The 18,482-nt window shown below is 39.0% G+C and overlaps 1 protein-coding gene across 1 annotated transcript in view; it reads left to right on the forward strand.

Moving 5' to 3' along the window:
• Positions 1-18,482, forward strand: part of EIF5B (eukaryotic translation initiation factor 5B) — a 51,691-nt gene that overhangs the window by 20,120 nt on the left and 13,089 nt on the right. Inside the window, exons 6-13 of the mRNA XM_062209955.1 lie at positions 182-332; positions 4,776-4,874; positions 5,347-5,436; positions 7,307-7,381; positions 11,938-12,221; positions 14,471-14,578; positions 14,762-14,872; positions 17,396-17,463. Of these exons, the coding sequence (XP_062065939.1) occupies positions 182-332; positions 4,776-4,874; positions 5,347-5,436; positions 7,307-7,381; positions 11,938-12,221; positions 14,471-14,578; positions 14,762-14,872; positions 17,396-17,463 (986 nt within the window). The remainder of the gene's footprint in view (positions 1-181; positions 333-4,775; positions 4,875-5,346; positions 5,437-7,306; positions 7,382-11,937; positions 12,222-14,470; positions 14,579-14,761; positions 14,873-17,395; positions 17,464-18,482) is intronic.

Genomic DNA, 18,482 nt, shown 5'->3' on the forward strand with positions numbered 1-18,482 from the left:
CAGGTGGCGGCTTAACTTGCTATGCCACAGTGCTGCCCCTATAACGTTAATAATCATGTACAACATTTAAAATATTTTCATTTGAAATCTGCTAATACTTTTTATCTGAAGAGCTTTTGATTTATGCTTGAGTTGTTTATATATTTCATTAATAGAATTTCTTGAATTTACTCTTTTATAGGAACGATTGGAACAAGAAAAAAGAGAAAGGAAAAAGCAAAAAGAAAAAGAAAGAAAAGAACGCTTGAAAAAAGAAGGGAAACTTTTAACTAAATCCCAGAGAGAAGCTAGAGCCAGAGCTGAAGCTACCCTTAAACTCCTGCAAGCTCAGGGTAAGTGGTGTTCTTAGGGAACTGTACGGTGTGGGAGCTTCTCATAGTTAATTTCTGCAGTATTCAGAAAAAGACTTGAACTGAATCAGAAGGAGAATTCCTGTGAAAATGTCCAATAAAAGGAAGGAACAGATGATCAATTTTATTGTTTAAGAAGATAATTTCTATTCCAGGACAAAAATTTTGTATGGTTCGTAGTATGTCTTCTATAACTTTTTTCTTTTGGAACAAAAATGGAGATAATAAAATGAGTATCAAGGTACCCAGTTTCAACAACATCTACATTTGTCATTTTTTGGTTTCCTCTTGCCCACTTTTTTTTCCCTTCAGTGCTTTAAAGGTAATCCTAGATGGCATATTGTCTTTTTTTTTTTTTTTCTTTTGGCCCCCAAGTACTACAGTGTATATCAGATAAGGATGTTTTGTTTTTTATTGTAAGTATAACACATATTATCACATTTTTCAAGATTAGTCATTTGTTATCATCTGACCTCCTCTGTCTCTCCAGTATTTTTCACTAGTCTTCAAAGTGTCTTAGAGCTGGTTAGTTCAGGTCAGGATCCACATGAGATCCACACCTTGTATTTGGTTGATATGTTTCTCCCTCACTAACAACTCTTCTTCCTATAGCCCCCATTTTTTGGATGACATTTATTTATTGACAGTATTAGATAATTGGCTAGAATTTCTCATATTCTGGATTTGTTTAATTGCATTATTTTGTGCTGGTGAATCTAGTGATTACACAAGCACTTATCCCTTAAAAAAATTTTTTTTTAAGATTTATTTATTTGAAAGGCAGAGAGGCAGAGAGAGAGAGAGAGAGAGAGGTCTTCCATCCACTGGTTTACTTCTCATACGGCTGCTACAGCCAGAGCTGAGCTGATCCAAAGCCAGGAACCTGACACTTCCGGATCACCCTAGTGGGTAGAGCGGCCCAAGGATTTGGGCCATCTTCTACTGTTTTCCCTGCCTTAGCAGAGAGCTGGATCTCAAATGGAGCAGCCAGGACTCAAACTGGCACCCATATGGGATGCTGGCACTGCAGGCGGTAGCTTTACCCACTATGCCACAGTGTCAGTCCCCCCTTACGATTTAAATCTAGCAGCTTAGCTACTTAATTTGCTGTCTCAGGCTGGAATCAACTATTTTGCCTAGGGAGCCTCGATGGATTTTTGTGGTACATGGTGTTTTGAGACCATAATCTGGGCATACAATTAATTGCTTTTGATGGGATTTGATAATTTAAAATGGTGTTTTTGCTCTACTTTACCTCCATTAGTTTCCTGTCCCTGTAGTCTACAGATTTTGATATATTGTCATTTTGGTACTTAGGCTAATAATTATAGTAATGGCTATCATTTATTGTGTGCTTGGTCTATAACTTATGTGTAATAAAACTTTGACATAGCTTATTTTTTCCTTATAAAAATTTTATAAATATTTTTACTCCCACAATATAGATGAGGAAATGGTGAATCAGAGAAGTTAAATAGCTTGCCCAACATCCAAGAGCTGAAGTTCAAACTGGTTTATCTGACTGACTCTTTATAATATGTTAAGGCACTTCAAAAATTTCTGGAAAATAGAAATAAAAGAAGTTTATTTTTGTTCGAGAGAGCTGGACTGGAAGAGGGGCAACCGGGACAGAATCCGGGCGCCCCAACCGGGAGGTGGAGGATTAGCCTATTGAGCTGCGGCGCCGGCTTGTATTGGTTGTTAAGGTAGAAGTCTTTAGGATCCAGTCATGGTAACAAGATTATAAAGAGTGGACCAAAGGGTAGTAGACAAGAGTGGGTGCTGCTCCCTGCTTACCTCAGCTTCCTGGCTCACCATGTGATCCTTCTTCTGCATGCTCTCTGTGATCCATTGCCATCATTAGACTCACGCTGATGGGGTTGTTCGATCTTTGACTGTGAACCCCTAGAACTATGAAATGAAAACAGTACATTTGTGAATGTCATTTTACTGTATTTTTTGAAGACCAAAATCTCTTGATAGAGATCAGTTAGCACACATTTCTCGGAAATGTGCCTCAGATTTTCTGGTGCTATTTATTTGCCTATAGTCAAAATATCTTGTCATCAGTCTTTAAATTTGTGCATTCAGACAAAACAGTTGGTTTGATGATTATTTAATCATTATTATGACTGGTACTTGCATACATGATGACAAATTTTACTTTATTACTAAGGAAGTTTCTTCTTGGTGTTCCTGTGAGATTTCTGAAAACGCCTAACTCTGGAAGAAAAAGGGTTGGTTAGTGGTAGCACTTACCAGCCTTTCTACTGAGGTCCTGATTTGGCTTTTTTAATTTTGTGTTCTGTATCAGTCATTTATATCCCCAAGTTTATGGAATTTGTACTGTCAATGCAGGTTTTGGAGGTCTTTTGGCGATGGGAAGAATTTAAAAATTTTCTTCTTTTCAGCTGTTAAATTTTTAAATTCTTTTGATCGTTTTTTTGAATACGTTGTTGGATAAACAACATTAGAGTGTGCAAACTCATTGTGTTACTTCACTTTGGCCATAGGAACCTAGGGAAGAGGTCACTGATATCTAAAAAGTTCGAGGTGACTCCCTGCTAGTTTTTTTGCCTTTTTTTTTTTTTTTTTTTTTTTTTTTTTTTTTTTTTTTTTTTTGATGCTTTAGCCAAATGATGGCTCTACTTGTGTGGAACTTTTCCACAACTTATAGCATAAAACGGAGAATCTCACCTTTTTGGCAGAGAAACTAAAAAAGAGCTCTTGGGAACCAGGTTGTGCAGGGATTTTGGAGAGATCTAAAAGAAAGAAAGTCTTTGTTTTGTGAAGTGACATATATCCCAGGCTCACCATGGAACTATAGTCAGAGCTTCTAGAACTGAACTATGATACAAACTAGTGATCAGGACCCTGACTTCTGAGTGGCTCAAAGCCAGGTAAAATATCAATTCCCAGTATATGGTTGAAGATCAGATATGAATAAGTTGAAAAATCAGTTTGTAAGTTAAAGTGCAATACTAACCTGAAAGAAAAAGCAGGAAATGAGGAAGAAAAGGAGCAGAAAATGGAATAAATAGATAAACCAAATAATAAAATAGTAGGCCCGTCTCTCACATATTAGGATGGAATTGCAAAATTATAAAGCCACTTTGGAAAACAGCTGACCATTTCATTTGAAATTGTGCATATTTACCTTCTGTCTTATTTCCACTCTGAAATATTTGCCTAAGAGAAATAGTAAATGTCTGCTTATTCATGAACACAAACAATGGGAAGTAACTGAGATGTACTTCCACTGGATAAATACAACAAAGTGGATGACTCTGTGAATATAGTTATGAATGCCGTATTATAAGATTCCATTTATGTGATATTTTAGAAAAGACAAACCTTTTGGGATGGAGAATAGAGGAGTGGTCACCAGGGATTAAGGATGTTTATGGCTATTGGAACAACACAGGGTGATAGAGCTGTTCAACATCTTCATGGTAATGGTGGATACATAATTTGCACATCAAAATTCTACACCAAAAAAAAATTTTTTTTTACTATGCATAAATTTTGAAAACAATATATAAATTATATAATAAATGATAAGATATACAGGGGCTGGTGCTGTGGCGTAGCGGTTAAAGCTGCCACATGCAGTGCCGGCATTCCATTTGGGCGCCAGTTCAAGTCCTGGCCTTTTCCACTTATGATCAGCTCTCGGCTATGGCTTAGGAAAGCAGTGGAAGGTGGCTCAAGTCCTTAGGCCCCTGCAGGTACATGGGAGACCTTGAAGAAGCTCCAGGCTCCTGGCTTCAGATCAGTCTAGCTCTGGTTGTTGTGGCCATTTGGGGAGTGGACTAGTGGGTGGAAGACTTTTCTCTCCATCTCTGCCTCTGTAACTCCACTTTTCAAATAAATCTTTAAAAAAATAAGATATATAAATTATTTTAAAAATAAGGTTTTTGGGCTGGCGCCATGGTTCACTCGGCTAATCCTCCGCCTGCGGCACCGGCACCCTGGGTTCTAGTCCCGGTTGGGGCGCTGGGTGCTAGTTCCGGTAGCTCCTCTTCCAGTTCAGCTCTCTGCCGTGGCCCAGGAGGGCAGCAGAGGATGACCCAAGTGCTTGGGACCTGCACCCGCATGGGAGACCAGGAGAAAGTACCCAGCTCCTGGCTTCGGTTCGGCGCAGCACCGGCTGTAGCAGCCATTAGGGGAGTGAAGCAATGGAAGGAAGACCTTTCCCTGTCTCTCTCTCACTGTCTATAACTGTCTGTCTCTTTCTCTCTCTCTCTCTCTCACTGTCTAACTCTGCCTGGCAAAAAATAAAGAATAAATAACATTTTTTTCATTGATTACTCTTACATTTTAGGGTATAGCTCTCAGGTGAAGGAAGTGTTCTCTTTTTTAAATAATGTATCAGGTGACATGCAAGTATAATAAGCCTGAGTTTTTCTATTTTTGATCCCACAGGTGTTGAAGTGCCGTCAAAAGACTCTTTGCCAAAGAAAAGGCCAATTTATGAAGATAAAAAGAAGAAAAAAATACCACAGCAGATGGAGAATAAAGAAGGTTTGTATATAAAATAGCTTCTGATTTAGAAACTATTTTGTTTGCCTTTTCCACATAACCTTCAAAACAGAATGTGTTTTAAAAAGGAAATAACTCAGAACGGCATTTTGAAACTTAGTTCTGTACCTTGCTTATTATTGCCATCATTCTCACCTGATTCGAATGTCAGGCTAATGGAAAAAGTAGTTGAGTTTGAAAAATCTGAGTTCTACTTTATGAATAACATTGTTAACTTTAAAAAGTAAAGCTATCATTCTTATTTTTTGTTTCCTTCTCAGCCTTCTGTGATTTTTATATTATGCCTTGAACAGAAAAGGTAGTTTCCTGTAAACATGCCTGATAATTAAGCCTTATCTGAACTTACTGAAGAAATAGGCTTGCGCTGCTGATTATTGTATTCAGTGCTTAACAGAGTATCTTAACAGAAATTATTCTGAAAAATTATTAACTTGATGTCTGCCCTTTTATTTAGTGTCTGAACCAGTGGAATTAAGTGCTACTGTAGAAGTTGTAGAACAAGGAGGACAAGAAAAAGAAGATACCCCACCTCCTGCTGAACCAGGTCAGTAGCATTCACCAGTTAATTCCTATCAAATAGTGTTAATGTGTCTTAATCTTAGTTCTCGTTAAATAGTTTGGGGAAACCAAGTAGGTATCTGTTTGGATGACTTTTCTTCCTTTCTTTTCATTTCAACTTTTAAGTATCCGGGTGCAACCTCAGTCAATTTTATGTTTTTTAGTACTGTCAGTGAAATGTCCCCTAGAGAGGGTAGAAGGTTTTGGATTTTCTTCTGATGTTTTCATTTGTGGGTCAGAAATTTCAAAGAAGGCCTAAAGTTATTGCTTCAGAAGCAAACAATTATTTTTAATTAGAACTTTTTTTTTTTTTTGACAGGCAGTTAGATGGAGACCGAAAGGTCTTCCTTCCGTTGGTTCACCCCCTAAATGGCCGTTACAGCCGGTGCGCTGTGCCGATCCGAAGCCAGGAGTCAGGTGCTTCCTCCTGGTCTCTCATGCGGGAACAGGACCGAAGTACTTGGGCCATCCTTCACTGCCTTCCTGGGCCACAGCAGAGAGCTAGACTGGAAGAGGAGCAACCAGGTCTAGAACCCGGCACCCCTACTGGGACTAGAACCCCGGGGTGCCGGCGCCGCAGGTGGAGGATTAGCCTAGTGAGCTGCGGCGCTGGCCAATTAGAACTTTTTAAGAACCACAAAAATTAACATTAAAAAATCCTTACAATTAGCTTCTATTAATAAGAGGACTCAAGTTACTCATTTTGTGTTTTGAGGTTTGAGGAAAATGTCTGGCTTTTATTTTTATTTTTTTTAAATTAAACATTCTAATTTATGAGACTAGATATTGATAGGAGAGCTGGAGCAAGCTAAGTGTATGTTTCTAATTCATGAGAATCTCAAGGTTTAAAACTGGGATCAAGAGTGGAAATAGCTTTAGAGAATATCAAGACTCATTCACACTGGTGAATATCATTGATACTTTTGTTTTCCTTTCTCCCTCCTATTCTAAATAAGTAGAATCATTTAACTTGAATAGACCTCGGCTTAGCATTAATAAGATAAAATTAGAGAAATTCAAGTTGGTCTACTGAGTAATAGTCCACTATTTTAGGTTCTATTTGTAACACCAGTAAGAAATGCTATTTAGAGTGGTATTTTGTATGCCTGTCTGAGTCCCATTTTCTCCTCAAGTTGATTTATCCAGACTTTGTGGTAAATAATAATAATTACGTGGAACCAGATAACCCATGTCCCACTCTCATCTTTATACAAGAATAAGTTTGCTTCTTTGGACTTTAATAGAAAGAGAGCATTATTATTAGAATATTAGGGTTTTTAATAGTGAAACAGTACTCAAAATTTCAGCTTTCTGCCTATTTTGAAATTGTAAGCACAGCATTTTATTTATTTTTTTAATAGCATTCTGTTCTTATTTTGAACTGGAGTGGTGGTATTAGCTTTGTACCTTCAACTTTGGAATCTAGGCAGGATTTGGATGTGTTTGTAAAAGCTAAACAAAATAAATTAAAAAATTCTATGTGAGTTGAAAGCTGAAAAAGAAGATATATGTAATGTTTCACTTGTCTTTCAGAACTGAGTGCATTCATGTACCTTTTCAAGATCTAGAGGAACGTTTCATTATGTGGATTTCTAATGTTAATTTCTCAAATATGAAATCTGAGTTGCTTCATATGATGTATTGATAGTAGTAGAAAATGATGAAGAATTAAGTAACAGGAGATTATAGCATGCTGTCTTTTTTGAGAAGATAACTCCTAATATAACCAAGTTATATACATATTTTTGCAGAATTATAACAATTTTTTGTCAGAGCATAATTTTCTACTTTTTTCCAAAAGAAACCTCATGTTTCTAAATAATTTTTATGTCCTTAATGAACATTTATGTTTACAGAAGAAGAAGAAGAAGCTGAAGATGCTGGACTGGATGATTGGGAAGCTATGGCCAGTGATGAGGAAAGAGAAAAAGGTGAATCACTCATAAGCATAAAATATAAATCCAGTGATTCTTAGAGATTTATATATTTAAATGAGTAGTCCACCTGATTATGAAGGTTATGTAGACACTTTGGGGATAGAGACCAGTCTGCTTTCTCCGTTGCCATGGTTTTCATATCTTCATAGCTTCATTTTTCATATGAATAAATGCATATTTGAACGTCATTTGTTTGAGAGCTTCTTAAGATTCAGAATTTCAGTTGTTTCAGAGTGATGATATTATAAATAGGGTTGTTACTAAAGTAGGTCTACAAAAAGTCCTGATAACTTAAAATGTAATGAAAAGGCCAAAGCCAAGAGTCAGGAGCTTCTTTGAAAGGCCCCTGTGGGTGCAGAGGCCCAAGCACTTGGACCATCTTTTGCTGCTTTCCCAGGCACATTGACAGCCGAATTGGAAGTGGAGCAGGTGGATCTCGAACCAGTGTGCATGTGGGATGCTGGCATCATGGGTGGTGGCTTTACCTCCTTTACCACAATGCCAGCCCCTGATATCCTGTTCTTAACTTCAGGATCATGTTGACTCTGATTTTTCAGGTTTTTCCCCCAATCCTTGATTTTAAAATTCTGTATTTTCCTTCGAGTATAACTTTAGCCAAAATCCACAAATTCTGATCTGTTCTGTTTTTTTTTTTTTTTCTTTTTTAAATATTTGTTCTGTTTATTTGAAAGGCAGAATTAGAGAAGGAGAGACAGAGGGAGAGATCTTCTGTCCGCTGGTTCTTTCCCCAGATGGCCTCCACGGCCAGAGCTGTGCCAGTCTGAAAACAGGAGATTGGAGCTTCCTCTGGGTCTCCCATGTGGGTGCCCGAGGACTTGGGCCATCTTCTATTGCTTTCTCAGGCCATAGCAGAGAGCTAGATTGGAAATGGAGCAGCTAGAACTCAAACCGGTGCCCATATGGGATGCTCGTGCTTCAGGTCAGGGCTGAATAACTTAACTATTACTTACTTAGTGTATTACTTAACATACAAAAGTGAGAATTTTTGGACTACATTTGTTTTACTTCATTGTGGTCATTCATTCCTGTTCTGTTAATAAATCTTTACTGCCTGCCTTACTGTCAGTTACTGTAAATGTTTCGTTATTTTTTTTGTTTGTTTTGTTTTGTTTTTGTAATGTTTCATATGTGATTGGAAAGTGTTTATATTCTGCATCATTTGAGGGCCTTGATTACTTCATTTAGTCAGGTTTGCTGATCATTTTGTTCAAATCTTTTATTTTGAGATTTTTTTTTTCTTGTGTGCTTTTTTTGTTACTAGGACCAGAGTGTTAAGGTCTCCCAGCATGATTGTAGATAGTCTGTTTCTCCCTGAGTTCTGTTAATTTTTACTTTATGTATTTTGATCCTGTTTCAGTAGGTGAGTACAAGCTTACATCTTTCTGACAAATTGACTCCTGCTCTTTTATGATGGATAAATAATTCATTTATCTAGCGATTCCCTTTGCCCTTAAAGTCTACTTTTTCTGATATTCATATAGCTATGTCAGCTTTGAGTTATGTCATCTTATTCTATCTTTATTACTTTCTCTATATATTTAAATAGCATTTTCCTTGTTTGTATTACTGTAGTAAATTACCACCCACTGGTAATTACAAAGAGAAGAAATTTATTTCCCTCAGTTAGGAAGCTGGAGAGTCCAAGATCAGTATGCCAGCTTCGTGAGTGGGAAGAACTATTTTCTGCATTGGAGGTGATCTCTTGTTGCTGTATCGTCCAGAGTGGGGGAACACTGTGTTCTCACATGTCCAAAGAGAAGAAAATCATAGCGCAAATTCTCTGTGCCTTTCGTTTTAGAAAGGCATTAATTTCAAAAGACCTTTAGCTCTTTAAAAAAAAAAATACTATTTATGGCTGGCGCCATGGCTTAACAGGCTAATCCTCTGCCTTGCGGCGCCGGCACACCGGGTTCTAGTCCCAGTTAGGGTGCCGGATTCTGTCCCGGTTGCCCCTCTTCCAGGCCAGCTCTCTGCTATGGCCCGGGAAGGCAGTGGAGAATGGCCCAAGTGCTTGGGCCCTGCACCCGCATGGGAGACCAGGAGAAGTACCTGGCTCCTGGCTTCGGATCAGCACGATGCGCCGGCCGTGGCGGCCATTGGAGGGTGAACCAACGGCAAAAAGGAAGACCTTTCTCTCTGTCCCTCTCTCTCACTATCCACTCTGCCTGTAAAAACAAAACAAAACAAAACAAAAAAAACACCTATTTATTTGAGAGGCAGAGTGACAGGAAGAATCAGGTTTTTCCATCCACAGATTCACTCCCCAAATGACTGTGGTCCAGACCAATGGCATGAGCTGAGAACTTCATCCAGATCTCCCATGTGGGTTGCTGGTGCCCATGTGCTTGGGCCATCCTACTCTACCTTTCTAAGAGAATTAGCAGGGAGCTGGATCAGAAGCAGAAATTCGAAGAGATTTTTAACGTGCACCTTTGCACTAACACTGTCTGATGTTACTGCCTTGTCAGACGATGCCAAGACTCTGGAATACTTTTGAACATTTTCTAAACTTTGAGTTTGTACGTGGGCACCTCAAAAAGTTTGTGGAAAAGTTGAATTCCAAGATAAGTTTAGTGCAAAAAACTTAATCTATACGTACTTCACAATGTACACTTTCCATGAAGTTTTGGAGACCCCCGATAGGTCACTGGTCTTTGTTTTTTGTTCTTCATTTTGAATTTTGTATTGGCTTGTTCTTTCTTTATACAATTGCTGTTTACTGACGTTTACCCACATTCTCAGTCATTTTGCTGTGCTTCATTTCTTCCTGGGTCTTTGACCTTCCATTTGAGATCATTTAGTCCCTGAAGAACATCTTTTCAGATTTCCTTTAGCATGAATCTGCTGGTGAGATGCTCCATTTTTTATTTTCTAAAAATATTTTTATTTCATGCTCATTCTTAAATGTATTTACTGAGTGAAGATTTCTCAGTTCAAATTTTATTTAATACTTTGAAGTTACTATTCTTTTGTTTTGGCTATCATTGTTTTAATTGAAAGATCAAGTATCAGCTTGACTTTTCATGTGTGTGTGGTTTTCTTGAAATCTACCCATGATAGGTTTCTTAACTGTATCTTTATTACCCTGTTCCTGTATTTTCCGCCTGTTAGTTCTCTGTAGTAATTTTGAATTGTTTCTCTTGACTTCTAGGTCATTAATTTTTGATTTCATAACTTCGATATGTTGTAGCCTTTCAGGTGTCTTAAATGCTGAGTTTCCTCATGTAGCTTGTTATTTTTTTATTTATTGAGATTATTTATTTGAAAGGCAGTGTTAGAGAGCTTCTATTTGCTAGTTTTTTACTCCCCAGATGGCCATAACAGCTGGGGCTGGGACAGGCTAAAGCCAGGACTCCCACATAAGTGCCAGGGCTCCAAGCACCTGGGCTGCCATGTTCTGTTTTCCAGGCAGATTAGCAAGTAGCTGGATCAGAAGTGCAGCAGCCAGGACATGAATTGGCACCCATATGTGATGCTGCCATCTCATGCAACAGGTTAATCCACTGCACCTCAGTGTATTTTATGTATATTGGACTGTATGTTTTTCATATAGAACTGTAGAAATAATTTGAGATCAAGGGTATCTTTTCACCAGAGCAATTTCTAAGTACTTCAGTAGGAGTTGTATAAACTAGCAATGTAAAATCATCTTATTCTAGATTTATAATTGAGAGGTTCTGAATGTGATCTGCCAATAATAGGGAGGTACTGTTCATTGTTCATCCTTACTCTTGGGGTACAGCTCTTTAGAACTTTACCACCCAGTAACTATGTCTCCCCTCCTAGACACAACCCTCTCAATGCTTAAGCCTAGACGCCATACCTGTTCTCCAGCAGTGAGACATTTTCCAGAGTCAGCAAATAACCAAGAGGGGAAGTGTTAATCAATATTGTACTCACCTCCTTGGGTATATACTCTCCTTTGGATTCTGGCTTAGTAATGCCTTTCTTTGTTAATGACTTACCACGGATTACTGCCTTCAGTTTTAATGTTGTTTGTTTTTTTTTGTTTTTTTGTTTTTTGGACAGGCAGAGTGGACAGTGAGAGAGACAGAGAAAGGTCTTCCTTTGCCATTGGCTCACCCTCCAATGGCCGGCGTGCTGCGACTGGTGCACCACGCTGATCCGAAAGCAGAAACCAGGTGCTTCTCCTGGTCTCCCATGGGGTGCAGGGCCCAAGCACTTGGGCCATCCTCCACTGCACTCCCAGGCCACAGGAGAGAGCTGGCCTGGAAGAGGGGCAACCGGGACAGAATCCGGAGCCCCGACCGGAACTAGAACCCGGTGTGCCGGCGCCGCAAGGCGGAGGATTAGTCTATTGAGCCGCGGCGCCGGCCAGTTTTAATGTTAAATGACAGTCTTCATTATAGCACATTGGTAAACACATTGCATTTTTGATGCATTTAAAAATGTTGTTACCTTAATTAGCACATTTCCAATATTTTCCTTTTGCACTCTCTATAGCTTGATACAGGTCTGTATTCAATTTCATTTATTTTAAAATCTGCTTGTATTTACTTTTCTGAAAGAAAACACGGTTCATATAGAAGTAGAAGAAAATCCTGAAGAGGAAGAAGAGGAGGAGGAGGAGGAAGAAGAAGAAGAAGAAAGTGAAGAAGAAGAGGAAGAGGAAGGAGAAAGTGAAGGCAGTGAAGGTGATGAGGAAGATGAAAAGCTATCAGATGAGAAAGATTCAGGGAAGACGTTAGATAAAAAGCCAAGTAAAGAAATCAGCTCGGACTCTGAATATGACTCTGATGATGATCGCACTAAAGAAGAGAGAGCTTACGACAAAGCAAAACGTAGGATTGAGGTATTTATGTTATCCTCCCACTTTTCTCCTTTCCTCCCAAATGCGTGGTCATTAGGACTGTGCTCTATAACTAAAGGCTTTGAGTATCACTGTTTATGTTTGTGTCTTGTCTAGTTTTTTGTTTAAGATTCATTTTATTTATTTGAAAGGCTCAGTTACAGAGAGGCAGAGAGAGAGAGGTCTTCTATCCACTAGCTCACTCCCCAAATGGCTCTCACTGCTTGAGCTGGGCCGATCTGAAGCAAGGAGCTTGGAGGTTCCTATGGGTCTCCCACACGGGTGTAGGGGCCCAAGGACTTAGGCCATCCTCTACAACCTTGCCAGGCCATAGCAGAGAGCTGGCTTGGAAGTAGAGCAGCCAGGAGTTGAACCTGCCCCTATATGGGATGCCAGCACTGCAGATGGTGGTTTTACCCACTTCACCACAGCGCCAGCCCCCTTATATATATGTAGTTATTTATTTGAAAGTCAGTGTTACAGAGAGAGAGAGGCAGAGAGAGGTCTTCCATCTGCTAGTTCACTCCCCAGATGGCCATAACAGCCAGGGTTGAGTTTGGTCAAAGCTAGGAACTAGGAGCTTCATCTAGGACTCCTACATGGATGGCGGAGGCCCAAACACTTGGACCATCTTTTGCTTTTCCCAGGCCGTGAGCAGTAGTCTGGATTGGAAGTGGAGCAGTCGACTCAAGCCGGTGCCCATGTGGGATGCTAGTGTCAGAGGAAATGGCTTTACCTGCTTACATTTTTGCCTTAATTTCTCTTTTCTTACAGGCCCATGAACTTTGGAGGGACATTTTAATCTTTTGCTTGTCCTTTTTAAGGATAATCTCGTGGTTGAAAAGGAGTGGCAGGGATCAGGGGAAGTAGGGCAAAGATGGATTCTCCAAGGTTGCGTAGCTTCCAATTAAGCTGAAGCCAGGAGCTTCATCTGGGTTTCCCACATGGGTAGCAGGGGCCCAAGTACTTGGGCCCTCTTCTTGTGCATTTCCTAGGCCATAAGCAGGGAGCTGGATCAGGAGTGGAGCAACTGGGACACAAACAAGTGCCCATTTGGGGTGCCGAGATTGCAGGCGGGGGCTTTACCCACTGCGCTACAACATTGGCCCCCTAAATTGTCATTAATACGGCATGAATAATAAACAGGGTTGCACAAATAGGGGTTTGTATACTTGTCTGTCACTTGTTCAGTCATAAAATTTTATGTAGAGGTAGAATTTCTGAGTCAGTGTCTATACCTCATTGCAAATGCTAAAACATTTTACCAAGTATAGAAGAGATAGGCAGTTTATAATTAAATAAAAACTAAAAGCCATATGTTCAGATTTGAGTTGTGTATACAGTAAGGTTCTTGTGCACTACATGGCAAAAAAGTTCTGCTTTGTGGGCAGATAAGGTGCGTTTTGTGGTCAGAATGAACATTTTACCTTTGACATTTGAAAAAGATTTGTTCTAATTTCAATGGAAAAATCTGATAACAAGTGCTAGAAATAAGGGGAAGAGCTCTTAGAAAAATGACATTGATGAAAATACCTAATTTGAATGCCAGCTTTACTGTACTTGAATGATTGATAGCTTCATAGTAGAGCTGTGCTGGCTTGTGTTTTTATTTGGTCCTCCGGTAAATGCTACAAAGAAACGTGGTTGAAGAAGGCTTTCTTACCATGACTACTGTCCATGGACATGGTAGTGCCTTCGAAAGGCAGGAGATGTCACTGGATTTACTTAAGCTCAGGCTTAAACAAACACTTTGCTCATTAGAGGTTTTGTGACATTTGTGCATTGGATGAAAGTATGAAATCATTTAAAAAGCTTTACATTTAAGTAAAAATTTTTTCTTTCATGCAAGCTTATCTCTCTTTATACAAGCCCCCACATATATTAGGGGTTATAGTGTATGCTCTGGATGATAGATTAATTTATTTCTATTTATTATTGTATTTCATTAAATCGGCTGCTTACAGAAGTGTTCAGAAAGTTTGAGGTGACATTTCACAGCATTCCTATTTGTATTTAGCAGTGCTACTCTAAAATCTGTTCTAATCAGATTTCTGCTTATTCAGAGGTGCTATGATGGGAATTAAATTGCAAACTTCTCATCGTAAAATACAATTAATTATGTGTAGTCAGTTAAGAATTTAGATGCAGACTATGACATTGTCTTGCCAAGGCATAATAACTCAGAAGAAATAAGGAAAATGGGAGCTTGAGATAATAAGTTAATCTTCTGATTTTTTTTTTCCCGTTTCTAGAAACGTCGACTTGAACACAGTAAAAATGTAAATACAGAGAAACTAAGAGCCCCTGTTATCTGTGTACTTGGACATGTGGACACAGGAAAGACAAAAATTCTGGATAAAGTGAGAAAACACTGTATTATTCGTTGATACAACGTTAAAATTAGTAAAGGGTACCCTGTTAAAAAGCTTTAAAAATTTGTAGCACTTAGAAATTCATTTACTATATAGAATTTTAATTTTTTATTGTTTTCGTGTCTGTTTTTCCATGTCAAAAAATACCGGTGTGTATTTACTGTCTTCTAGCTCCGTCATACACATGTACAAGATGGTGAAGCAGGTGGGATCACACAACAAATTGGGGCCACCAATGTTCCCCTAGAAGCTATTAATGAACAGACTAAGATGATTAAAAATGTAAGTACGTTGTACTCTGTGCGTATTTTACTCTATTTCAGATACAACAAAAAGAAAATAAATTGCTCTAACATCTCTGTACACCATCCAGAAGTAACATGTCTGTTCTTTCACCGCATCTTTTCTTCTGAAGAAGCAGAGCACTGCATGTGGTGGGAGCGCTCACGTCCTATTCCCTCCTTTCTCTCCCAGAGGCAGCCTCTGTTCTGAAGTGGAAGCTTGTCATTCTCTGTATTTTAAGTTGCCACTGATGTTCATCTAAGAATTCCCTAATTCTTGTTTCCTTCTGTCACATTAATTCCTTTTTATGTATCCCCCGTACTTTCTCTACTCGTTTGATGGTATTCGGCTTGTCTGTGCTCAGTATGGCACAGTAACAAATGTAGAGCATAATGAGTCATAGTGATGCCATATAAGGCAGACACCTTTCTTAGGAGATGGGACCTGGCTGGTTATCTTAGAACTTTCCATGTTTTCCTCCCCAGTTAAAACTGTCTTCTTTATCCACAAGTAACTTTTTTTTTTTTTTTTTTTTAAGATTTATTTATTTAAAAGTCAGAGAGAGAGGTCTTCTATCTGCTGGTTCACTCCCCAATTGGCTTCCATGGCCAGAGCTGTGCCAGTCCGAAGCCAGCAGACAGGAGCTTCTCCCAGTGGGTGCAGGGGCCCAAGGACTTGGGCCATGTTCCACTGCTTTCCCAGGCTAAAGCAGAGAGCTGCATTGGAAGTGGAACAGCTGGGGCTCGAACTGGCACCCATATGGGCGCCAGTCTCTGTGGACAATGGCTTTACCAACTGCCACAGTGCCAGCCCTGATACTGGCTATGTGTTAATTCATTTTTTAATTTTGCTGATAGTCCCATGTTTGCCCAGTTTGCTTCTGGTCTTTTTGATAAAATTTTACTAGTTCTAGTTTTTGGTTGCATCCCTGCTCTCTAGTGTAGCAGGGTGTCCCACATTCATTTGTTAGAGAAATGCCCCAGACCCAAAACTAAGCCTTAGAAATTATTCCCAAGTTTCATTATCACTGAGCAGGCGGAAGTGGCAAGCTTGGAATTGCTAAGCAATAAATTGAAAAACAGTGTTTATTATAACATGCAAACATCTCCCTTTGTTTCTTAATATCATGTTTGTAAATCTGCACGTAAATAGTCTCTGACCTTGTCTCTCTGTTTTTGTTTGTTTTGCTTGTGATTGAGTTTTGTAAAGGTTATTTTCTGATGGATTTCTAAGGAAGGAATTATGGAAATAACATTCTTTTAGTTTTTAAATGTTGAAGGATGATTTTCTGGACTTAAATAGAAAGTCATTTATTTGGACACATAATAAAATTCTTGATTCATAGTGCTTTTTCCCTTAAGTATCTGTATCTTGAATTTCCCATTTCTTGTATAAAGTGTTAGGGTTAAATTGATCTCAAGCCAGTCTTCTTTATCTTAGGAGATGTATGGACTTTTTGTCTCTTGTTGATGGGTTCTGTGGGTTAATTTTCTAGTTATGTGGTATGCTGTTTCTTAGTATACTTTCGAATTTTTTAGCATAGTTTTTGAATTATACCTTTCCAAATTTAAAATTTAGTGTCATTGTGTTTTAAATAGTAATTCTGTGTGTTAGTCATTGGAGGCTTCACAACAGCTTACCCCACCAGTTTCTAGAGCTTGAAATTTTGTGTTATTTTAGGCCACAAAGAGCAAGATAATTATTAGCCATGTGTTAAAGTTCTCAGGATAACCTTTATGTGACAATCCTAATTATTGTTTGTCATTGAGACACTGAACTGTAATTGTGGTACTCAGTACTTGTTGATTTAAGAACTCCACAATGCAATTTTGAAGAATTTTGTATTTCAGTCATTTTGACATGGATTACCAGATAAAACTTTACAGAATCGTTGAAGATTAGCAGAAAATATAGTTAAGCAAAATGACAAAGTTGTGTTTGTGTGAGATTTGTTGACATGTACTACTTTTTAGTTTAAAAGTCCAAGTGAGGTCTCTTGCAATGTTCCCATTCATTTATTTATATGCTTTTGTCTTGAAAAGCAAGTGTTTATGACATTTGAATAAAGCAAAGTATATACTTATTCTTCAGCATTTTTGATCAGTGTGGAAATTCTTTCAAATATAATATTGGGATATCTTGGGGAAGGTAAGAATTCATTTGCACCCTGGACCAGATAAGCTTTGCAGATACTGAGCACCATCTCTAGCATGTCAGGTTTTTACAGATAATCTCAGGTGACTGCTGTGTCATTTATATAATTATGTAAGGTAAATAATATGCTCCAATTCAGACCATACCATAGTTTATGACTTTAATAGTGGGGACAGTTTTTCATTTCATTTTTCTCTGTAAAACCTTTAAATGAATGAAGATGTTAACTGTTATGCTTTATTGGTTAACTCACTTCTTTATTTGGCAAAGGAAGATGTGTTACATTTTCATTTAAGTAGATTTGTTTGTTAAAGAAGCTATCATTGTTATGGACACCTTAAGCTTTACACTTTTCCCCACTGTCTTTAGTTTGATAGAGAGAATGTACGGATTCCAGGAATGCTGATTATTGATACTCCTGGGCATGAATCTTTCAGGTAAGACAGTCTTTTGTCTTCTGACTGCTTGGAATCGTTAAGTTGAAAAGTTCAGTGGAGTCATTAACCTTTGGGTATTTATTTACTGGAAAGTCAGTTACACAGAGAGAGAAGGAGAAGCAGAGAGAGAGAGATCTTCCATCTACTGGTTCACTCCCAAATGGCTGCAGTGGTTGGAGCTGCGCCGATCCAGAGCCAGGGCTTCTTCCGAGTGTCTCATGTGGGTGCAGGGGCCCAAGCACTTGGACCATCTTCTGCTATCCCAGGCCACAGCAGAGAGCTGGATCTGAAGTGGAGCAGCTATGACTCGAATTGGTGCCCGTATGGGATGTCAGCACTGCAGGCAGCGGCTTTACCCACTACACCATAGCGCCAGCTCCAGAAACTTTCTTTAACACAAAAAAATCAGTTTATAAAATTGACAGAAATATTAATTTCTGGAATTAACTCATTCTAAAAGATACCAAGTCAGATTATAAGACAAGCATTTGACAAGTTAAGGGCTAATGGAACTTGTAAAATTTAGCATGTATATAGTTGGCCATCTGTATCCACAGATTATGCATAAATTGATTCAACCAAAAGCAAATTAAAAATACTTTTACAGGTGCCACGGCTCACTAGGCTAATCCTCTGCCTGTGGCGCCGGCACCCCAGGTTCTAGTCCGGGTTGGGGCGCTGGATTCTGTCCCGATTGTTTCTCTTCCAGTCCAGCTCTCTGCTGTGGCCCAAGTGCTTGGGCCCTGCACCCACATGGGAGACCAGGAGGAAGCACCTGGCTCCTGGCTTTGGATAGGCACAGCGCGCCAGCCGTAGTGGCCATTTGGGGGGTGAGCTAACGGAAGGAAAACCTTTCTCTCTGTATCTAACTCCTGTCCAAAACAAAAAACAAAACAAAACAAAAAAAACAACTTTTACAAAACTTGTTTCTGGCATGGGCATGAGATAATGGCTTAAGTGCTCGAGTCTACCACCCACGTGGGAGACCCAAATGTAGCTCCTGACTGTGGCCTGTCCTA

The sequence above is a fragment of the Lepus europaeus genome, chromosome 13 (genome assembly GCF_033115175.1).
Source record: "Lepus europaeus isolate LE1 chromosome 13, mLepTim1.pri, whole genome shotgun sequence".
NCBI lineage: Eukaryota > Metazoa > Chordata > Mammalia > Lagomorpha > Leporidae > Lepus > Lepus europaeus.